Below are 24,771 nucleotides of genomic sequence, written 5' to 3'. Positions count from 1 at the left end.
GAATATGCATCCTTGCGTTAGACAGGGCAGTATAGTACAGTCCATGCCAACAGAGCACGGCACAGCAAATGTAGTATGTTAAACAGTAACAAAAGCACAAACCGGTCAGCTGAACGCATATAATGCAATTTCCGCTTTCCTCTTTTTTTTTTTAGTAACCCCCCACTCTCCCAACTTGTCATCCCAAGTAGTGGTCTCATCACCTACATACATCCTAACCACACACATCCCAGCTTCCACAGTTACTCCTGTTACCCTCCCCATGGAGTCAGGCATACAGCTTCCAACAAACAGCAGCAGCCTCCCTCCCTCCCACCCCCCCGAAACCAGGGAATTCAGTCCCATAATATAGTATAACCAGTTTCCAGCAGTCCAGTTTGTAATTCCTTGGGTAGCAGAATTAAACACGGCTGCCAGCATTCCTCATACTTCTTATTCCGCTTGCAGTTTCCGGCAGTGAAATCCATGCACTCCAGTTGCATAAACGTTGCCATCCTATAGTGCCAGGCTGCTACGGAAGGGGATGTTGTAGGTTCCACCCACACCGACAAGATCGTTCTGCATGCTAACAGGGTGGCTACAGGCCCAAACTTTGCCTTAGAATGATTTCCTGGCAGCATCATACGGAAAGGATGGGTCTTCAGAATACTACCGAAGGCATGTGTGGCAATACCGGTACAGCGGGTGATAGGGTCCAGCACTGTTTCCCAAAACCATGTGAGCATCTGGCAGTGCAGGAGACGGTGTAGCAAAGATCCCTCCTCCAATGCACATTTGATACAGAGCGGTGAGTCAGTGAGGCCCATCTTGAAATGGCGGACATCATCCTAATAGGCCAAGTGGAGAATCCAGAACTGTAGTTCGCAAAGCCCCACATCCGGGTGATATCTTAGGTCAAGATGGTAGACCACCGGCGCACCAATGGCTACAGGAAGTCGCGTGCCTTGCGAGCCTGGCCTAGGGTTCTCCCATCCTGCTATAGTGTTATTGAGACAGGCTGCATCGAAAACTTTAGTTGCAAAGTCAGTTTCCGTGGCCACCACCTCCGTTGTCCACGAGAGGGACTGCAGATAGTGACGGGCTTGTAGATATGCAAAGAAATGATGTGGTGATAGATGATAATCCTTAGTCAGCGTTTGAAAGTCCAAAATGGTATGGGTCTCAGAGTCATATAAGTGAAAGGCGAATATGACCCCACGACTGGCCCAGTGTTGAAAGTTGCCGCTGGATTCCCGGCCAGGTAGAAAGTCCAAGTTACCCATCAGCGGCATCAGTAATGAGGTGGTGTCCGCCGGACCCTGGAGTTTCCTCAGCCACCTCCAGGTGGAAATACAGGGATTCAGCAGCTGTTTGGGGAAGTCCGAGGGGTGTAACTGCGAGGGTTGGAGATGAAGCAAACAAAGCGGTGACCAAGGTGTCGTCATTCTGCTCACTAACCCCTTCTCACAATAGCAATAAATGTCAGCCATTCTCCCACAAATTTCAGTTGGCAGGCGACATTGTAGAGCCGAAAATCTGGCATCCCACATCCTCCCGCCTGTTGAGGGTTTTCAAGAGTGGTGTATTTAATGCAGACTGCCTTACCCCGCCACAGAAATTTGGAGATGCAGGATTGCAGGCGCTTTAAATCGCTAACTGTAAGCCAACATGGGAGCATGTGTAGCACATATAGAATTTTGGGGAAAAGTACCATTTTCACCAGTATGCACTTGCCAAACAGAGAAAGTGGGAGAGGGCGCCATGCTACTAATTGTGCCTGCGCTTTGCTGATGACTGCAGTGAGATTTAGTTCATACATTAGGCCCAAATCTCTGGGGATCCAGTCCCCCAAATATCGAAGCTTGTCAGGGGCCCATGCAAATGGAAAGGGTCCTTCCCATGACTGTGGTAGCACTGGGTCCAATGCGAGGGCCTCAGATTTTGAAAAATTAATCTTCAGCCCTGCAATACTCCAGAACTGTTCAAAAATATGGGTAATCACCGGAATACTGTGGCGCGGGCGTCCCACAAACAGCAAAATATCATTGGCGAAATGTGATATTTTTAAAGGGTGGCTGCCGATGCTGAGTCCCCAAAACTCCTTTTCCCCCACGCAATCGGGTGGCTAGGGGTTCCACTGCCAGCACAAATAAGAGTGGGGATAGTGGGCACCCCTGCCGTACGCCACACTGTAAGTCGAAGGGGTCCGTAAGGGCGCCATTCAGCAAAATATGAGCGCTAGGATTGTGATATAGCACTTCGAGCCATGTCACTAACTGTCCCGAGAAGCCATATTGACGCTTGGCCCAGAACAGATATTCCCATGATATGGAGTCAAAGGCTTTCTCGGCATCTAAACTCAATATCCTGGCATCCATCGTGGGGTGGTAGCTGAGGGCCGCTATAAGGCGCCTCACATTCCGCATGCCCTGTCGCCCTTTAATAAAACCAGTCTGGTCGGGGTCAATTAAGACAGGTAAGATCCCATTTAAGCGCGCAGCGAGTATAGCCACTAAGATCTTGACATCAACATTAATCAGGGATATAGGCCGATACGAGCTAACCTCCAAAGGATCCTTGTCCTTTTTTGGCAGGACCACAATGACTGAGCGATTTGGCCTCGGCAGGGAGCTCTTTAGTGACAAGCAGCTCATTATAATGCTTGAACAGTGAGGGCAGAAGTTGGAATTTCAAAATTTTGTAAAATTCGGACCCTAACCCGTCTTGGCCTGCCGCCTTCCCCACCTTCAATCCCTGTATCACCGCATATACCTCTCGGTCGCTAATAGGCTTATTCAGCTCTGCTAGCTGGTCCGCAGTCAGGCGCGGCCATGTTGGCCCCTGAAAGAACTGCTCTGTGGCTGCTGGATCAGGAAGCTCTTTAGTATAACAGCGTTCTATAGTATTCCAGAAACCGGGCTGAAATATCCACTGCTGTAGCCTTATGCGCTCCGTCCTGCCCTCGGCTGCCGGTAATAACCGATCTTTGATTTCGGGGCCGCACTAAGTTGGCTAACATTCTGCTTGCTCTATTACCGTACTTATATAGTTGATATTGGTAATACCTTAATGATTTTAGAAGCTCTTTGGTGTAGTAAAGAGTTATGTGTCTCGCGTGCTTGGTCCGCCAAGCCTTTATCGGCTGGCGACATGGTGGCCATGAGTTGGTGCTGCGCCTTTTTAAGCACTCCAGTAAGGCGTAGGATTTCTGCATTGCGCTGCCGATTTACCTTAGCAACATAGGCTATAATATGGCCGCGCATCACTGCCTTTCCGGCCTCCCAGAGCAATCCCGGTGAGATCTCTGGGGAGGCGTTTAGCTCTAAATATGCCTTCCACTGAGCTTGTAAATAAGTGTGGAATTGTTTGTCAAGAAGCAGCTCAGGTCACATGCACCATGAAAAAGGACCCAAGGCCCCCGCTCGCCCCTCAAAGTGAGGGTCACCGGGACATGGTCTGAGAATGAAATGACACCAATAGTAGCATCCACTACCCTGGGAAACATGGCGCTAGAGACTAACAAGTAATCTAAGCGGGAGTACGACTGATGTGAGTTGGAATAAAAAGTAAAATCTAGCTCAGAGGGATGTAAATAACCTGCCACACATCAAGCAGTTGGAGTTCTTGGCATAGGAAATGTACGCCTAAGTAGAGGTCATTGGCCGCGACGGGCTTAGATGGTTTGCAATCAAGTTGTTTACTGACAACCCGAAAACTTGTCCGTATGCCCACCAGCCCTGTAAAAAAAAAACTCGTGGGAATATGCATTAGGGGCATAGATATTGCAAAAAGCCACCTGCTGTTGATAGAGGACCTCAGCAGCTACCACATCTCGTCCCTCTCTGTCATGGCATACCTGCTCGAGCTGGAAGGGCAACTGTTTGTGTATGAGAATGGCAACGCCCCGCTTGCGAGCGGGAAAAGAGGAATAAATGCACTGCCCCACCCAATCCCGTTTTAGTTTCCCATGCTCTACATCTGTAAGGTGCGTCTCTTGGAGAAACGCTACCGGTGAGTGCTGGCGGCGCAGCATGGAAAGCAATTTGGACCTCTTTATTGGGGAGTGGATACCATCCACATTAAGGGATGTAATTTTAACTGTTGCCATGATCACTACACGTGCATTGTCAAGACAGAGGGCCCTCTGCCCCTGGCTTTAAACACAATACGGAGTGGTCCCGGGGCTCCTCAGCTTGAGCCCCCGGATCCGGCAGAACCAAAACCCATGTAGTTATTACCTGGTCTCCATCCCCCACCCCTTTATCCCTTCCCAACCAACACCCCCCCCCCCCCCTATGCATACCACATCCATACCCTCATACATACTACCACATGCCCTAAGAGGCACGGGGACCTTCCCGTTCCAGAACCATACCTTCCAAACATAGTTAGGTACCCCCCTCCTCGTTCGCCCAGCTTAGAAACTGCCTTATAGCCTGTATAGCTACCATATCGTACTGTCCCGCCCGGCCAAGTCCATAGACTTTGCTGTGTTGCAGGATTCCTTTGACCTGGCACTGAGAAATTCCAAAAAAACAGGAAACTGTGATAACCAACGATAACAGCTCCAGCACGTGCAGTGACCAGGGATGCTTTGAGCTGTGGATTCTATCCGCACGGGGTAGCAGACCACCTGTCCCCATTCATTATAAATTGCACGTGCTGTGGCCTTTCACCAAGTGTTCAGATAGGATTGTTTAAACTCCAGGATTATCTAGCTTCGCCAGGAAGGATGAAGCTTCCTCCTTGGACATAAGGTAATGCACACGATTGCCGTGGTGTACCCTCAGCTTCGCCGGGTATAGGAGAGCGAAACGTATTCCCCTTTTATGAAGGTCTGAGCAGGCCGGCACCATTTGCTTCCTCTGTAGTTGCAGAGAAGTCATTGAAGAGAAGTATTTTGTGGCCTTGATATTCCACCGAGGGTTGCTGGCGGAAGGCGCGGAGCATCTGAGTTTAGTGTGCCCAGCTGAGAATGTGCGCCATCACCGGTCTGGGTCTGGCTGGAGCCTCGCGTGGTGGCCCCACCCGATGAGCCCGCTCACAGCACAGCTTATCATGAAGCACCAGGCCCAATTTGCCAGGGAGCCACGTTTCCACGAAGCTTATCAGCTCACCCTCCTGCACTGATTCTGGTAGCCCAATTATTTTAAGATTGCTGTGCCGACCTCTATTCTCTTATCCTCCATCTTATCCAAGAGATCTTTGTGTTGGGCTTGGAGCTCCGCCACGTGGCGCTCCAAGTCTGCCAGCCGGTCCCCATAATCAGAGAGCACCTGTTCTGCCTGATCCAGCCGTTTTGCTTGGCCTTCCAGGGTGCCCTATAACTCATCCATCGATGTCTGAATTGTTATTAGGCACGCATCCAGCGCCGTAGAGACGCTTTTGGGAGATCTCCTCCTCTGAAATCGCTGCCAGCATTTTTGGGGCCTCTGTTGCGGCCGCCATTTTGATCATGCTTTGTCGCCGCTCTATGCTGCTCCGTGTGGGCCTCTGCCACATGCCACCCACGGCACTCGAAAAATCTTCTGTGTGGGCACGGACCTGTAAGAAGCCCTCCGGAGCAGAAGCGCACTGCAGTTGCCGGTGAAAAAAACCAGCAGAGTCTTGCTACAATTACATTGTTACCTGATTTTATTTCTTGGATCAAATCTAGTACAGTTTACTTAACATTCTGTCCTAACAAAAATTGCTGCTCTGCATTTTTCACCAATCAAGTAGTCAGAAAATATACCCTGAAAATAGGTGATGAGGCCTCCCAAGTATAACAGATAATGTCATAGTAAATGACAACAGAAAAAAAAACAAATTGGCCATCCTCTCACTGCCCTCCATATTGTTCCCAATCATGCCCAGAATCTGTTAAAGTACTGGCCTCCACCACTTCATTGGCAGGCCATTTCAGGTCTTGTCATCTTCCTCGTTGATTCTTACAAGACCAACGAGTAATCAGACACCCAGGTCCCCCTCCGAGGGGTAACTCTAAGCTTTCTAAGAATCTGCACAGACATCAAAACCTGCAAGACTATTGTTAAAAATATCCGACTTCCCCAAGCTCATTAAGGTATGCATTTTAATCATGGTTGTTCCATGCAGGTTAACCAAGATTTCTTAGCTCGATGCAGCCATGTCACTACTGTTAGGGTCCTAACTGCATACAGTGCAGGTTTCCTCAGTTGTCTACCCCCATTGTCTGAGGTGCCACTAGTTCATTTTTCTGCTGTCTTTTCTCTTTTTGGAAGTAAGGATCCTCCTGTGTTTATCCCATACCTTCTTGATGTCCTTTACCATTTTAGCCTTCACCACCCACTCCATGAGTACATTGCAGTAATCCATTACCCTTTCTGAGAAAAAATATTTCCTGACTTTGTTCCTGAATTTTAACACCTTAGTTTCATATCATTTTCTCTAGTGCTGCAATTTCTTTTCATGAAAAAAGATTTACATGTGCATTTAGGTATTTAAATGTATCTATCATATCCCCTCTGCCCTTCTTCTCCTCTAAGTATACGTATTGACGTTCTTAAATTTCCTCTCATATGGCAGCATTTTGTTACTTTCTCTGGACTGTCTCTAACCTATTTATATTCTATCAGAGTATCAGCCTCCAGAATTGAACACAATATTCTAGATGAGGTCTCACTAATGACCTATACAGGGGCATTATCCTCACCATTTTTTTCTGCTAGATATACCTCCCTGTATACACCCTAGTATCCCTCTGTTTTTTTTTTGTTATCTTGAGATCATCAGACTTTATCATCCTGAAGTGTCTTGCACATCAGCTTCTCATCCCTCAATGTATACTGCTCCCTCAGATTTCTGTACTCCAAGTGTGACTGCACCTTTTTGCACTGAATGTTAACTGCTAAGTATAAGACCACTCCCTGAGCTTTCTTAGGTCACGTCTCATTCTATGTACTCTTTCAGGGGTGTCTACTCTTTTGCATGTCTTGGCATGTAGATCCTCAGTATTGTCTGATCTAATATTATTGTAACATACTTTAAATTTATTGTATTGTGCTTTGAAATCATTCACAGTAAAAAGCAGAATATCAAATGTCAATAGACAAACAATTAAAAAGTCCGGAAAGGGAATAAAAGTATAATATCAAAAGAAAACAAAAAAAAAATCCTCTCTGCAGCGAGAGGGATTTTTTTTTTTTTGCTTTCTTTTGACAATAAATAAATAAATAAATAAAATCATATGCTAAAATGCAAACGTTTCCTTCTAAGAACATAACAAGACTTACCATACTGGGTCAGCCCAAAGGTCCATCAAGCCTAGTATCTTGTTTCCAACAGTGGCCAATCCAGGTCACAAATACCTAGCAGGATCCCAAGGGATTGATAGATTCCAAGCTGCTTATCCCAGGGATAAGCAGTGGATTTCTGCAACTCCACCTTAATGGTTTATTGACTTTTCTAGCAATCATCCACAATGGGTAATCCAAACAAGCAAAGGGAGTTTGCTAGATCAAAAGAGTCCACAACAATGTACTTTCCAAATTAGTGAAGACAAAATGTATTTCACAGTTTTAAACAGGCACTAAAGTTTTCATGGTCCCCCCCCCCCCCCCCTCCTGACATGGAACTGTGTTTCGACCAACTGCGTTGGGAGGGACCAAATGCCGAGTGGAACTGCTTCAATAACATTGAATGGCGCTGCAGCCATTCCCCCGACACTGTTCCATGTCGGGGGACTGTGAAAGCTTGTTCTTGTGATGAAGACTTTAGTGCTTGTTTAAAACTGTGAAATACATTTTGTCTTCACTAATTTGGAAAGCACATTGTGTGGGCTCTTTTGATCTGGCAAACTCCCTTTGCATGTTATAGACTTTTCCTCCAGGAACTTGTCCACAACTTTTTTAAACGCAGCTACACTAATAGCTTTTATCACATTCTCAAGCAACAAATTCCAGAGCTGTATTATGTGTTGAGTAAAAAAATATTTTCTCTTATTAGTTTTAAATGTATTACCTAGTAACTTCATTGTGTGTCCTTGGCCTTTGTACTTTCTGAAAGAATAAACAATTGATTAACATTTACTTATTCCATTACATTCATCTTTGTGAGCGATATTGTGAAGTGGTTATTTTTTCTAACCCCCTTCACAATATTGCCCACAAAGCTGTTGAACAACTGATCCCTGTAGCACGCCACTAATCATCCTTCTCTCTCTTATATAATACATTTTTTAGACTTCTAAAGCAGCGACATTTGCAAAGTTAGGAAAATGTAATAAAGGAAAGATGTGCATGATTTATATAATTTTCTATTGCCTACAATTTACAACAAAGAAAAATGTTGCTCTTAACTCTGAATTTCCATCCTAAAAATTTTTCTATAGTTTTATACAAAAGCTTGGTATGTTGTTCCTTGGTTTGTGTTTGCTGGTTTATTTAATTAAATATTTATTATTCGTCTTAACTTTCAAATTGTTAACATAATCAGCGATATCTTGAACTGACAATTTTTGTTGTAGTTTTGAAATGGTTATGTAGATTTTTTTTTTTTTGTAAAGTAAATTTTTCAGGTGTTCCTAGCACAATTTCCCAGAAACTCCCCCCTGAATCAACAAAGGTCCCATTGTAGGGGAATTGCCTCCAGGCATAGTAGACATGGGAGCTTTGGAAGGGCCTCCAAAAGAGGTAGTGACATTCACTATAGGCAGCTGGGATTTACTTGGAACCTGTCCTATTACTGCTATCCCGCTGAATGCAACAATTCCACCACCGATGTTGATCCCACAGGAAGAATAGTGGCCAACGCTTAACCATTGCAGGCTAAATAATTAACCGCATAGCATCTTGGGCCTTGGTGGAAAGAGTGCTCTGCTTCTTCGGAGCAGTTGGAATTGGCAGAGGAGAATGCCCAGCAGAGATGTCTCCAGCATTAGAGATGTCGGCACAAAGACCCAAGGAGAGCTGACTGGCCCAAAACCCATTGCCTCTGTGACAGCAAACCATTCTGTTGGGTCAGCAGGAACTGGTATTGACAAATGTTTAACTGGGAAAGCGTGAATCTTGCCCTAGCACTTCTCATCAAAACTGATGGGGAAAATGAGGAAAACAGCCAAGTGGAGCTTCAGAATTCCCTTTAGTCATCTTGGATCCTGGCTCTCCACACAAGCATTGGGAGTGGAGGAGTAGCCTAGAAGTTAAAGCAGCGGGTTTTGAACCAGGGAGAGCAGCGTTCTGTTCCACTGCCGCTCCTTGTGACCTTGGGCAAATCACTTTACCCTCCATTGCCTCAGGTACAAAACTTAGATTGTTAGCCATCTGGGGACAGAGAAATAACTACAGTGCCTGAATGTAATATGCTTTGAAGTGCTGAAAAGCGGAATATAAAAAAAAAAAATTCAGAAATCAGATATTTTAAAGCCTTTGCATTTGTTGCTTTATATTTTTTATAGTAGGAAACTCTCCTATCTTTTTACTGATTTTATGATTTTTGGTTGTCATCAAGGAGATGGGATTCATAATTTCAATAAATAATAATAATCCTCAAGAGCCTCATTCTTCAGTCATCATTTCTGATGTATGAAAATATATAAGAACATATCAAAAATAACCCCATATAGATGGAGCAAACATCAAACTAACCCTATATTAGAGGCTATAGGCTTGGCTAACCCAACCCCTTTCCCTCTCCCATTTCTAAGATTTTATATAATTTTTCTGTTATATTTGCTTAGTCCTAGTGATTTCTAACTCATTTACTGTTGAAATTTTGAATGCCAATATTTATTACTCTGTCCTCTCTAAGATGTATATTTCCTTCTCCCCTACTACCATTGTTCTTGTTTTTGTTATTCTGTTTTTGTCTGTCTCTTCAGTTCTTGCTGGCTTTGCATGTTTTTCCCTTTTATGTTCGGTACCCTAGTTGATTAAGGGTTGGTTTTTTTTTTTGTTATTTTCATGGTCTTTCTATCCTTGGTACATGTGTAGCACCTGTTCTTTTCCTCCTCCACTCTTTATTTACTAGTTTTAAAAAGTTGGGCAGCGTTCTGCAGGCTTCACTGATCTCTGGCGTTTGAAAAAAATGAGAATCATTTGTTCACGTATATATTACCTGGAGTATGAATCTGCCCTTCCTGTATGTGTGCATGTACTTTATATTTATATATATTGTTTTCTTTATGCAGAGTGGCCGGATAGGAGCAGATGAAGAGATTGATGACAGCAAAGGAAGATCTGCTGAAGAGATGGATGAAATCCTAGCAGAGAAGGAATCAAAAACCCAAGCTGTTCTCTTGGAAATGGTAAATGAAAAAAAAAATTCCACATTAGGGCTTGAAGATAAATAAGTGCATCATGCAATGCATATATGCCTCATGAAATAACAGCAAGCAAATATAGCATATATATTTAATCCCAACTCTTTCTTTTTCTAGATCAGTAAAATATTTTTATTGCATCACTAAATGAAATAGAAAATCTAAGTCACATATGGGTGACATTATCAGATGGAGCCCGATGTGGAAAACATGTCAAACGTTTCTAGCACCTTTGACTAGGCACACTGAGCATGCCCTATACCATGTGTTCATGCGGGGTCCCTCTTTAGTCTATTTTTTTCCGTGGTGCAGTGAGCCTCGCAGATTGAGCTCAGAAAATGTTTGTTTTTTGCCTTGTGGAAAACTTTTTGATTTTTGCAGTTTTTTGCTATCTTTTTCCTTCAGTCCATTGCTGGGTCTCTCTCAGTGCCTTCCCGTAGTGCCCCCAGTCAGGGTTTTTATCTTTCAGATAAGTTTCTTTTTGTGGTCGTTTCCCCTCTGTGGTGACGGTGCCTGTCTGCCATCAATGCTCGCCGCCATCATCCTTTTTTTTTTCCCCTTTTGTTTCACCCCCATCAGGGCCGCATCTGGTTTCCACCAATGCCCCCAATGCCTGAAGACCATGCCTATCACCAATCCTCATGATGTTTGCATCCTCTGCCTGGGAGCATCACATGACGTCTGGGGTTGCTGCTTGTGTGCCCAGATGACCCCAAAAGGACGTTGGCTTCGACTCAACAAGATAGACCACCTCTTCAGGTCAAAGAAATCTGAGCCAGTGACAGCACCAGCATTGAAGGACTTTGGAGCCGCACCAATGGACACCAAGCCATTGACATCGGTGGGACTGTCTGTTCCATCGAGGTTGCCGGTGGATAGGAGCACCGGAGACTGACCATTATCAATCTCCTCCGGGATGAGGGCTCCGGATTCGTTGTCCACGACCTCTGCATTGGGGAAAGACTGAGCCGAGCATCGTGGGAAGATAAAGAAGCATCAGCACTGGTCCCCATTGATGCATGTTGCCGGGCATGGGAACACACCGGCTTTTGCCTCAATGCTCCCGAAGCGACCCTTTGGCAAGGAGTGCTCATCCTCCATTGATGCCCGGGGTCCACGATGGTCTCCATCGGTCCTGGTGCCAGTCGACTATCTCCCTCATGGGTCCGAGGAAGATCTGGCCACCCCTCCTTCCTCTCAGTTGGTGTTGGCATCAGCAGCATTCAAGGAGTAGCTGGAGCGTCGAGTCCAGCTAGTGGTGGAGCAAGCACTGCAGGGCTTCAGACCTGTTGCACCAGAGCTGGTGCCACCCATCCTTGTACCGCTTCTGGAGAAGCTTAATATGCTCATTGATGCCTTACCAACCCAGCTGGTGTAGATTCCCAGGGTGGCACCTGTGCCTAGTGGGGTGACAAGGCTTCTCCCCTTCTGATATAGTGGTAGTTGCCAGTTCCTCCATGGAGAAGCTCCACTGAGGCCTTTAGTCCCCCATCCAGTTTCATTTGTGCCTGCACCTCTGGACATTAGCCGAGCACCTAGGGCCCCTTCCCATGTGGTATACAGTGAAGATGAGGGTCCTTATGACCCCTGGGGGGGATGATCCAACTGAGTCCTCCTCCAAGGACTTGGATGGTCTCCCATCAGACTCTTCTACTCGAGGTAAATGAAGTCCCCCGCCTGAGGATTTGATCTTAGCAGGGTTTGTGATGGTGATTGCAGAAGCCATCCCATTCCAGCTTTTGACTGAAGAAGATGCCACACACACAAAATGCTTGAGTTCAGTTTGTGTTGCCTTCTAAGGAGATAGTGGTGGTCCCAGTGCCTGAGCTCCTCAAGGAGTTGCTGCTGAGGATTTGGGAACCATCCCCTCACAGTACTTACTGTGAATAAGGCAGCGACGAGGTTTACCTCGTCCAGAAGGTTGCTGGATTCAATAAGTGTCAGCTGCCCCACCAGTCGGTGGTGGTTGAATCTGCCCTCAAGAGAGCCTTGGAGCCCCTGGGGAAGACCACAGAATGTTGGACCCTCTTGGGAGGAAGGTGTTCCATGGTGCTCTGCTTATTGCCTGCATCGCTGCCAACCAGCTCTATATGAGCCAATACGCGCGGGACATCTGGAAGCAGATACAGGAGGTGACTGAGCAGCTGCATAACAGCAGCAAGACACCCTCATGTCGCTGGTGCACAAGGGTTTGGAGTGCAGAAAACACCAGGTCTGTATGACCTACGATGTTTTTGAAACTGCATTGACGGTCTGTGCAGCGGGAAATCTGTCACCACCTTCGGCAGGAACCTAGGGTGGGTACGCAGAACCACCCTGTCATGGAAAAAACTTGTGTAGGGCAGATAAGTCACCAAGATGTGCAGCTCACTGACCCTGCATGCTGAAGTGATTGCCACCAAGAATATGACCTTCCAGGCCAAATACCTGAGCATTAAGGAGTGCAGGAGCTCAAAGGGTGGTTTCATTGGCTGAGCCAACACTACGTTATGGTCCGTAGGGGAAGCCACAGCTGAAGCAACCTACTCATGGACCGCCCCACAATCAGCTGCACCGAGATGGGCGAACCATCCACCCCCTGGTGGTAAGCCCCTATGGCACCGAGATGCACCCAAATGGAGTTGGTTTTAAGCCCAGCCTCCGATAGGTGCAGCAGATAAACCAGGAGGTCCCAGATCAGGCAAGAGAAGGGGCGGGGGGTCGTCTATTCTTCTGCTTGCACCAGACAGTAAGCCTCCTCCATTTCAGTGCATAAGACTTCCTTGTGAAAGGCTTTCTTGAAGCCACGAGGACTCGAGACACCTCCTCTGAGATGTCAAGAGGCTGCAAGATCAACTGTTCAACATCCAGGCTGTAAGGAACAGGGCCCAGAGGTTGGGGTGGCGCAGCCTGCTCTGATCCTGCGTGAAAAGGTCCAGGGCAATCCCGCTGGGAGAGCTCCCGCAAGAGTGGAAACCAAACCTGTCTTGGCTAATGGGGGGCTATGAGCATCATGGTCCCCTGATCCTGGCGAAGCTTCAACAAAGTCTTTGCTACCAACGCGAATGGAGGATATGCATAGAGGAGGCCCGTTTCCCAGTGGAGGGCAAAGGCGCTGTAGCTGGCTGTCTGTCTGCCGTGGACAGGGAGCAGTACTGAGGAACCTTCCTGTTGCAGAGGGCGGCAAATAGATCCATGACTGGGGTTCCCCAGAGTTGGAAGATTCGATGCGGAAGATTCGATGCGCCACCTCCTGCATCAGGGACCACTCATGGGGTCAGAAGGCACAACTCGGCCTGTCTGCAGAGGTGCTCTCTGCCTCCGCCCGGAGCAACATTCCCTGAGCCAGAGCCCAGGACCAGATCTGCACTGCCTCCTGACAGAGGAAGGAAGGATCTGGTGCCCCCTTGCTTGTTGATATATCATATGGCAACCTGGTTGTCTGACTGAATGAGGACCATGTGATTGGCCAGGCGATCCTGGAAGGCCCACAGTGCATACCGGATCACTTACAGCTCCAAGACCTTTATCTGTCACCGGGCTTCTTGGGCAGTCCAGAGACTCTGGGTGTGGAGGCTGTTGACGTGGGCTCCCCAACCTAGGTGAGACGCATCTGTAGTAAGAATAATCTGGGCTGGGGGCACCTGAAATGGAATACCCTGCTCCAGATTGGATGGGGATCTCCACCAAGCCAGGGCATTCCTGGGAGCGGGGGAAACCTGGATACAAACCTGGAGATCTTGGTTGGCCTGCTGCCACTGAGCGCACAGGGACCACTGGGCTCGGCGCATATGCAGACGGGTGAATGGGGTGACATGGACGGTTGCGGCCATGTGCCCCCAGAAGCTGTGCTTGTCAACGAAAAGGTTTATCCCCGGTGCAAGGCAGGTCAGCCAGCTGGTCCTGAACTTCAGGGCAAAGGTCCAAGGCACGGAGCCATGCGAGACGCCTAGCTGAGATGCCGGTGGCAGCTACGCAGCCCGCAGTCTCAAAGACAACATAGGCCACACGCACTTCGTGTTTCCTGCACGCGAGGCCCTGGTGGACAATAGCCATAAGGGCTTCTTGAGGCTGCTGGGCAAGACCATCCACAACCTCCTGAACTTGCTTCCAGAGGGTTATGGGTGTTTTGGGTCATTTATAACAGGTAGGAAGCAATATGGGCCACCAGCATGGAGCCCTGAAACACTTTTTTACCCATGGCATCCCATGCCCTATTCTCCTTGCCAGGCGGAGCCGAGGCATGAGTCTTCGACCTCTTTGCTTTCTTCGGTGCAGACTCTACCACCACAGATTGGTGGGGAAGTTGGCGCTTATCAAAGCCTACAGTTTGCTGGTTCACCGAGACCATGGAGAGGGGTTGCTCCCAAAGCCGAAGGAGCAGTTCATGGAGAATATTGTGGATGGGACCATTACCAATTCCTTCAGGGCATCCATGAACTGGAGAGTCTCCAGCATTTTGTGGCGAGCATCCTCCTCCGTCATAAGCTGGAAGGGTATGGCTTCAGTCGTAGCCCGGACAAACCCTGCGAAGGTCAGGTCCTTAGGTGGGGACAGACGCTGCTCTTTCTTTACCATCATTTCAACAAGGCGAACACACACAAATCTTATGTGCTTTCTCCCAAATTCTTTTCCACTACTGGTTTGTCAGTTCCAACTGAAGGTCACTATTCCATTGATGAATTACGCCTAATGGTGGTTCTTGCATAACCTGTATTTGCAATAAGGCCTTATAGAAAAGAGATATACCCCTCCAAGGTAGAGTATCTTGAATAAGAATGCACACTACAGGATCGGGAACCAAAGGCTGCCAGCCTTTATCTATGAATCAAGTCAGCTCAGCCACTAAATGACTGTAGAATACTTCTGAATCATCATCTACCCCAAATTCATCCTAAATATCTTGAAAGGGTTGAAATTGCGTATTGTCATACTCCCGTAATTGCCCCAGAAATTTTAAACCAAGTTTCCACTAACAGGCAGCATCTCTGTACATCATAGTCATCACCAGCCTGAGATTCCCTCGCCAAGGGAGTGAGCGCAGAGAGGTCATGTTCAGGCCACTTTAATTTCTTACTCAGGGCCCTCCAGATTTTTAGAGTATAAGTGATGTGAGGACTAACCCCTCCAGCTTTTTTAGCCCCCTTAAGCAGATCTGGCTGCAGGAGCGACATAGGCAAATCCACATCCTCTGCTAATTTATGTTCGAGCATATACCAGTATACAGCGCATTCTCTATGAAGCCACAACACAGCCCCCACTAACCCATAGGCCCAATAACAACTCTGCAGATCCAGAAGGGTGATATTTCCAGCCTCCTTGGGTCCCCAGAGCATACATATCTTAATATGTGCCGATTTCTGATGCCAAATGAATCTTGACATAATCCCAGAAAGAATAGAGAAAAACCCCTCGGGCAATTAACTGGGAATATGTTGAAAAAGGTACATTAAACGAGGTAAAATTTTCATTTTTAGAACATTAATCCTACCAGCTCACGAGACTAAGTGATCATCCAACTACACCAAATCCTACTTAATCTTTGCAACAGGAGTGTAGTTGAGTCTATACAAATCAGCCGCTCTACGGGATACCCAAATCCACAGATATTTGAAATCAGACCATGCCTTCTTAAAGGTGTAGAAAACACTTCGGTATCTCTTCTAACCTCAATAGTTCAAGAGGAAATACTTCTGATTTAGAAAAATTTATTTTATATCCAGAGAATCTGCCATATTCTGACAGAATATCTAATAAGTTAGGGCTGGACTGTCTGGGATTCATTAAAGAAAACAGAACGTCGTCTGCATAGAGGAATATGACATGCAATGCTCCATCCAGCTGAAAGCCTGTCACCTCAGGATTCATCTTGATTTTATACGCCAGAACTTCAATGGCTAGGTTAAACAATAACAGAGAAAGGAGGCATCCATGTCTTTATTTATTTTTATTTATTTGTTGATTTTTATATTCGTTGGAACATCATGCCGGTTTACATTGTAACAAATTAACAAGAGAGAGAGAAATAGAATAAACAGGGATGGGGAAGGGGGAGCAGCAATGAAGGAGGAGAGAGGCCAGCAGTAGGAAAGATAGGGAAAGGGAGAAATTTGATAGGAACATTTGAAGAATATAAATTAACAATAGACAATATATGTACAGGTGGGCTGGTAGGTACCAGACCATTGATGGCAGTGAAACGGAGAGGTGGTGGGGGGGGAGGGAGAGACAGGGTAGGATAAGCTTAGAGTGGAGGAGGGGAACTTATAACACAGTATTTAGGAGTCTTTGCTTGGGGGGAAGAAACACTGTATTTCGGAGTCTTTGCTAGGGGGAAGAATAGGGGAGAAAGCAGAGAGGCAGATAGGAGGAGGGGAGAGTGAGTGGGCTAAGAGGTTAGAGTGAAAGCTAAGTTTGGTCAACATCTGGATACGCTAATGTAAAGAGCCAGGTTTTGAGCCCTTTTTAAAATTTAGACAGGTTAGGTTCTAGACGGAGGGCTGTGGGCAGGGTGTTCCATAGGAAAGGGCCGGCATTGGAGAAGGCCCTTTCTCTGGTTGAGGTGTGGTGAGCAGTTTTTAGTGAGGGGGTGTATAGAGTTCCAGCAAGGTTGGATCTGGAGGGGTGGGTTGATGATCGGAAAAGTGGTGCATTCTCGAGCCAGGTGTGATTTTGATTGTACAATAGATTGTGGAGAATGGTGAGTGTTTTGTATTTTATGCGGTAGGCTACAGGTAACCAGTGGAGGTCTTTTAGGATAGGGGTAATGTGATCAGATTTACGTGTGTTTGTGAGAATTCTGGCCATGGCATTCTGTAATAGTTGGAGGGGTTTGATAGTGGAGAGAGGGAGGCCCAGAAATAAAGAATTGCAATAGTCCAGTTTAGTTAAGATAGTTGCCTGTAGGACTGTGCGGAGGTCTTGGGTATAAAGCAAGGATTTAAGTTTCTTTAGGATGTGCAATTTGAAAAAACCTGTTTTTATGGTGTTGTGGATGTGAGATTTGAAATTTAAATGTTGGTCAAGATAGACACCGAGATCTCTCACATTGCAGGTGAATGCGTCTTATGCTCCACATGATGGGAAAACAAAATATGAATAATGACCATTAGTAAGCCCTTTGGCACGAGGATGGGCATACAGTAAATTCACTAATTCCCAATATTTGACTGGGAGCCCTGCTTTCGCAAGAACTCTTGTTAGGAATCCCCACTGAAGACGGTCGAATGCCTTCTCAGCATCAAGGGCAGCCACTAGTCCTGCTGTACAGGTATGCTTTACCAAAGCAATAATATTAAACAGCCTCCTTGTATTTGGGGTCGAAAGATAATTTTTGATAAAACCTGTTTGATCATGCCTGACAAGAACAGATATTACTGTCTCCGGTCTAGTCTGCAAGATTTTCACTAAAATCTTGACATCGGAGATCACTAGCGAGATTGGACGGTACGAACCCGGGTCCAGCCCATCTCTACCAGGTTTATGAATCAATACAATAACTGTAACTGACATAGTATGTGGAACATCAGGATTTTCTCTCAGAAAATCGAATGTGTCCTTCATTCACGAAGCTAATTCAAACGGGGAATTTTTTTTAAAAATCTATATGAAAACCATCAGGTCCCGGACACTTGCCATTAGTTAAACTCATAATGGCCGCATACACCTTGCCTTCAGTAATAGGTGCCTTTAATCTATCAATTTGCCGATCGGAGAGTGAAGGAAATTCAGTCCCCACCAAGTACTCCTCCACCTCTGCCACGCGATAATGCTCATTGTTACTGTACAAAGCCTGATAAAAGTCCTTAAATACCTCATTAATGGATTGATGGTGACACACTACCTCCCCAGAGGGAGTTCTTATACTCCCAACTACTGTTTGAACAAGTCTCTTCCGAATTGCTCTAGCCAAAAATGCACCCATTTTATTCCCATGCTCATACAGTCGCTGAGGGGAAAATTGAAAGGATCTTTCAATACCCTCCACCTGCAACAGCTAAAGGTCTTCTCTCATACATTGCAAATCCCTGTACACCTTGAGAGAGCAGGTAGCCTTATGCCGTGCTTCCAGGGCTTTTTTTCTCCCTTCCAAAGATTTTTCCCTATGTAACCGAATGCGCTTTTGATGAGAAGCAAAACTAATAATCTTACCCCGTTTTGAGCATTTCTCAGAAAACAACAGGGGACTGCTCCGCCACTCAATTCACCTCAGAGAAATCTTTAATTGCATCACGAATCACCTGACAGAACTTCTCATACTTAACAATGAGGGATTTAAACGCAAGTTTAGGCGACAGGAGTCCCTGGACTGGACTATTGATCTCAGATATGACAGGACAAAATATTTGATAGCAAGGAGGCAGTGCAAAGAAAGAAATCTATCCTCCTCTAGGTGAAATGACGCGGGAAAAAGTATGTATAATCTTTTCCAGACGGATGTTGAGCCCTCCAAAGATCAATCAATCACATCTAAACCGGCCAACAGCTCTTTGAACCCAGCAGCGTAACTTGGGAAAGAAATGCACTCACTAGATCTGTCTTGGCTTGGGTCTAGACATACATTCCAAACCCTACCCATCATCAGTGGGAGGGAGGAGAAATTCTCAATTATAGGTGTCAATCCCCCGTAAAATTCGTTCTGACCCGTATTAGGTCTGTACACATTAATAAACGTAAATTGAACGCCATACAGTTAGCATTCCAGAGCTAGGCAACGGCCCTCTGGTTCTGCAATATGCCTATGAACGGACAAGGGAAGGGTCTTATGAACACATTAAGAAAGGTGAAAGGAAGGCAAAACGATTACCGGCATGGTTAAAAGGTGAGGTGAAAGAGGCTATTTTAACCAAAAGATCTTCATTCAAAAATTGGAAGAAGGATCCAACAGAAAAAAATAGGATAAAGCATAAGCATTGGCAAGTTAAATGTAAGACATTGATAAGACAGGCTAAGAGAGAATTTGAAAAGAAGTTGGCCGTAGAGGCAAAAACTCACAATAAAAACTTTAACAAATATATCCGAAGCAGAAAGCCTGTGAGGGAGTCAGTTGGACTGTTAGATGAGCGAGGGGTTAAAGGGGCACTTAGAGAAGATAAGGCCATCATGGAAATGTGATGGGTAAAGTTAAGTCTCACTCCCTGAATACCTTCACTGATATCTCTTTTTGTGTGGGTAAGTTTTGTATGTACAAAAATATTGTGTGCACCAAATGTATGCAATTGGTGGGAAAAGCAGAGTTGCTTACCTGTAACAGATGTTGTCCGAGGATAGCAGGATGTTAGTCCTCACTCATGGGTGACATCATCAGATTGATTTGTTACCCACCCTTCCTATGTTCAGGGCCAGTACAGAAAACATGCACATTATTTAAAATACATAAAACAGGTATGACATATTAAAACAAGACTGTATCTGCAACATAAAAACATAAATTAAAATAATATTTATGGCATGTGACAGTGTTGTTGTATCATCATGAAGCATAGGCTTTCCGACATAAGTGTGTGTTTAATGCCTTTTTGAAAAATTTGGGCTCTTTAATTGTTCTGACTTCAACAGGGAGGGAGATCCAAAATAGGGGGCCAGCAAATGAAAAAGCCTACTCCCTGGTCTCTTCAATGTGTGCAATTTTGGGGAGGGAACTTCAAGCAGGCTCTAGTTCACTGATCTCAGGGCTCTTGTATTTTCAAAATGGCTGTAATCCAAGGTGATTTAATGTTATAAGAGATTGTGAATGACTGCTAACACATTGAACAGGTGATAGGTAACCAATGTAGGGATTTTAAGACTGGCGTTATGTGATCAGGAGGGGGAAGGCCAGTGAAGTCTTGCTGCTGAATTTTGAATAATTTGAAGTGGACAAAGTATGTAACCTGGGAGACCAAGGAAAAGTGAATTGCAGTAGTCAAGGCTGGAAAAAGGTAATGATTGTAAAATTGCTGAATTGAGACTGAAGGAGGTTGCGAGCAATGTTTGAGAGTGGAAGTCCTTTCATGAAGATAATTTGAGTTGGGATAGCTGATGGGAGAAAGCGAGAAAGTAGCATAATTTCAGTTTTGGAGATATTTACAGTGAGTTTGTTATCCGTTAGCCAGTTCTGGATGGCAGATACATAGTGTCTTCTATTTTGGTCCACAAGTTTCTGAAGGGAAAGAAGAACTGAATATCATCGGCATATACAGGGGTGAGATAAATGTTAAAAAGAGCCTTGGGGTACACCAGAGCTAAGCGGGGACTTGAACATGATATTGCTATTCTGTTGTATATTTTACCATAACTTTGGTAGTTAACTTCTTTTTTTCCATTTTTGTTTCACTCTCTGGTCACCATCACCGCCTCATTTACCTCTCTTCTGTCATTTTGTCATCTTGTCACTCCTACTTTTATTAGGTGTCCTAGTTTCTGACTTTTTCAGTGTCACAATGCCTCTACTGTATACAGTCTGCATTGGGTTTGGACTGGATGACCTTTGAACTCATGCTTGATCTTTCAGTGGTGGTCAAATGCCACGCTGAATAGCCTCCAGCTGAACTCTTGCCGTCATAAACTGCTTCATCATGAGGTTTACAATTCTGATAATGTAAACAATCATGCCATCATGTTCTATTTTAAATAAGCTGAAATGTTGTTAAAATGAAAATATTTCTGTACAGCTGTTGGGCAGCAGTGGTGGGGTAGAGTGGGATGGAGAAATAGACACACAAATGTAGAGCATGCATGATCTTCCTCTTTGCAGCTCAGGCAGGAGCTGAAGCATAGAAGGGGTTTGGATGGTTTTGCTCCACAGTGAACAAGCGAGTACTTTTACAATGTGCATGAAATCCAGCATTTCTACAGGTCACACCATTTTCAGCAGTACGTATCTCAAATTTGGAGGAGATGATTAGGCCAAATACATGATTCAATGATACTTAGCCCTGAGCTTAGGAGTCGCATAGGACATTCTTACACTACAGAACTTTTTAGAATGGCATAAGGTTTAGCATTATTTATATTGCAGTTCTGAAAGGAGAGAATGTTTGACACTGGTTCTTTTGAGCCTTGCTGCTAATTTGATTCATTGTGGTAGAGAACAGTCCCTTGCAGAGGCGAATGGTGAAGCAGATTCTCTTACGAAACAGATGGAAAGTTTTGCATGAAATGACAGAAGAGGTTGTGAAAGTGCTGTCCCCTTCTTTTCTTCCCTCCCACTCTCTGCTTCAGGTCGGGGATTTGCCCGATGCAGATATCAAGCCCCCTGAGAATGTGCTGTTTGTCTGTAAACTCAATCCAGTAACCACAGATGAGGACCTCGAGATCATCTTCTCACGATTTGGATCTATAAAAAGGTTAATTAAGTTTACTTTTATATTTATTAGGAAAAAATTAATGTCTTACTAAAATAAACAGTCTGTTTGCATTAATCTTGTAAAGGTTAATTTAAAAAAATCTGTAAATATTTTTCAGTAGGATTGTTTATTAGAATTTGACATACAGGTGAAATAGTAAGCACTCTGTAGTTGCTTACATTAAGAAAAGGAGAACCTGTGTGTTCTGTGGTAAAAATTCTCCAGGGCTAAGCATAACATCTGTAAATAAAAACTATGAAGCAGTAAATGTCTTTCTTTATAGTTCCCATTGTGGTATCACAGGATTCCTGTGGCCTTTCTTCTGCATGATATAGCTTTCCTGTTGTCAAGAGGGGCGCTAGGTCCCCTCTTGACAATAAGAAAGCTATATCACTTCATAGGACAAAATTTCATCTCATAATTGAGAAAAGACTAAAGTTATGTTTGTGCTCGCTAAGTTGATGCTTGATAAAGAGCAATTTAAGCTTGAAACAGCCATGTTGTGATGGTGTTGGACAATTTTCATTTAAAGCTAAACCAGCTTTTTTCAACCATTCTGTATTTTTTAAAATTAATTTTGTTCTTGATGATAACTGAATAATTTGAGAGGAACATAGAACTGAATTTGGCCATTGCACTTTTTTGTTAGCCTATATAATATCCCAGTATATTTAGCAGCAGTTTCTTTACTGGTGGATCATGGATTTGCAGGAGTTTTTACACTAACCTTAGCATTTGTTTTGCCTTCAGTAATGTGTGTCACTGAACAGTGCATAGAAAAATCTTCTCCCATCCCTCTTCAAGCAGAGTACCTGCCCTAACAATGAAGATCCTCTGCTTCCCCTCCCCCCCCCCCCAGTGATCAGATTATATTAGCTGTCAGTAAATAACTAACTTCCTGGCTTTCTTCACGGACTAGATACTGTAAAACATTCCCTTTTTCCTGTAGTCTTTTTGTTATCTAGATGGCATTATGATGACACATTTATTCAAAAGGAACAGCTGCAGAATGATGCAATTTTGGCTGCAGAATCCACTATCAAGCAACCTAAGAAAAGTTAGAGATCTTGTGTGTGAATTTGTGTGTCAGTGCAGTACTAGTGGGGAGATGGTGGGAGTTCAGAGGGATTTGCAGAGAAGCCTTACATTGGAGGATAAACAGGAAAAAGTATTCAAGATGATATTGACTGTGCCTCGTATGCTTTATTTTCAGCTGTGAAATTATCCGTGACTGGAAGACTGGAGAATCTCTTTGCTATGCCTTCATTGAGTTTGACAAGGTATGTTTGGATCCAGGTAAACTTGGAAGTTTGTAAGCAAGAAATAGCTTTTATGGCTTCCATCATAATTGTCCCTTTTTTATGGAAGGTCCTTTTTTGAGTGATAACTTCTAATGTGAAACCTAGCATTATGAACATAAAGTTAGGATTATTTTCCCTATGTGCACCACATTGCACCTGTCCTCAATTTCACCTGTCATATAGATACTTAATTCCCCAGTCTTGCAAGGTTGTCCTGCAATTCCTCATAGTCTATTAGTCTTTTAACTACTTTGTGTCATCTTAGTCTGATCACCTCACTCATTGCTCCTTTGTTCAGATAATTAATAAATGAAACACTGGTCGTAATACCAATCCTTGGGGAACTCTGCTGTTTCTGTCTCCAGTGGGAAAACTGACCATGTAGTTCTATCCTTTTCTGTTACCAATCCACAGTAGGGCTGTGCCTCTTATCTCATCTCATGACTTTTTAATTTCCCAAGGAGTCTTTTATGAAAAACTTTATTAAATGCTTTCTGAGAATCCAAAGACACTATTATTATCTGCCTTTGCCCTTAACCTAATAGATTAGGAAGACATGACTTCCCTTTGCTAAATCCATGCAGGCTCTTTCCCATTAAGCCATGTTTATCCATGTGGCCAGTAATTCTGTTTTTATTTATTAATTTATTTATTTGAAATCATTTATTTATTGCCTAATAGATTAAAAATCTTCCTAAGCGATTTGCAACACAATTAACAATTAGTTACACAATTTCTTCATGGGTAACAAACATCCTTTAAAATATAAATCTATTAACTTTGCTGAATAATATCATTCATTAGGCAAGTTTTAAAACCTTCTGGAATTATAGTAAATCCACCTCCTTTCTGAAACTGGAAGGCAAACTGTTCCAATGCTAATGACAGACTTACTGGTCTATAGTTTCCAGGGTCACCCTATTTCAAAATGGGAATTTCATAGGCTACCTTCCAGTTCTCAGGTAAAGTGGCATATTTTAATGATAGGTTACAGATTATCAGTAACTGGTCTGAAGTTATATATTTGACTTCCTTCAGAACGCTGGGGATGACTTATTTCATTTGCTTATTTGCTCTAGCACCTCTTCTAACTTCACAGTGATTCATCCATTTACCAATAATGTTTCTGGTGTGGTTATCTCCCCAGTTTCTTCTACAGTGAAGTCCAAAGCAAACAATTCAATTTTTCTGGTATGGTTTTATTCTCCCTGTGCATGCCTTATTTTCCTTGGCCATCTAATGGTCCAGCTAACTCTTTATCACAGGTTTCTTTTTTTTTGATGTATATGATAAAGATTTTATTATTGGGTTTTGCATCTTTGGCAAGCTTCTCTCTTGGCCTGCCTTATATAGCACTGCTTGCCTCCTAAGGTGATACCACACGATCCCTCCAATAAAAGTGTCTTCAGTCCCGAGGCCTTGAGTGGCGTGGACCTAAAATTTAATTAGCGGTTGCAGTCCAAGAGAGGCTCAGCAGTGAAGGCTTTAGCCCTCTCCCCCCTTAGCCGGGACACGTTCTTGCTCTCAGCCAGGGAGGGCAGAGCTCAGGAAAAAGTTTTTTTACTTAAAAAAAAAAAAAACAGCGAAAAGAAAGAAAGCAGGAGGAAAGGGTTTGTTTCCTTGGCGAGTCACGCTCACATATAGGAATTCTCTGAGGTGAAGAAGTGATGCAGGCATGGTGGGTTGAGCAGCCGTTTGGCTAGGCCATCTCCCAGGCTTCTCCCCTTTATGGCGCGTGGTAGGCCATGAGGTAATTTTACGCATTTTTTGCTGTGAGCCATCGGTGAGCCTGTGCATATGTTTATGCGTCCATTCTCGCCCATGCGTCCCATTTGGGCATTCTTCCTTCTGGACACACATCTTGTGCATTTAGCTTAGGCATCTTCCTTAGTGTTGGTACTGGTAG

At 44.5% G+C, this 24,771-nt stretch overlaps 1 protein-coding gene across 1 annotated transcript in view; it reads left to right on the top strand.

The window, feature by feature from the left end:
* The window catches only part of PPIL4 (peptidylprolyl isomerase like 4), a 109,142-nt gene that overhangs the window by 30,600 nt on the left and 53,771 nt on the right, over window positions 1–24,771 (top strand). Inside the window, exons 7-9 of the mRNA XM_029594067.1 lie at window positions 10,127–10,243; window positions 21,440–21,564; window positions 22,778–22,844. Of these exons, the coding sequence (XP_029449927.1) occupies window positions 10,127–10,243; window positions 21,440–21,564; window positions 22,778–22,844 (309 nt within the window). The remainder of the gene's footprint in view (window positions 1–10,126; window positions 10,244–21,439; window positions 21,565–22,777; window positions 22,845–24,771) is intronic.

This window comes from Rhinatrema bivittatum, chromosome 3 (assembly GCF_901001135.1).
Source record: "Rhinatrema bivittatum chromosome 3, aRhiBiv1.1, whole genome shotgun sequence".
In the NCBI taxonomy this organism is placed as follows: Eukaryota; Metazoa; Chordata; class Amphibia; order Gymnophiona; family Rhinatrematidae; genus Rhinatrema; species Rhinatrema bivittatum.
The sequence above is the reverse complement of the archived record's forward strand: the minus strand, read 5'-3'. Positions and strand labels throughout refer to the sequence as shown.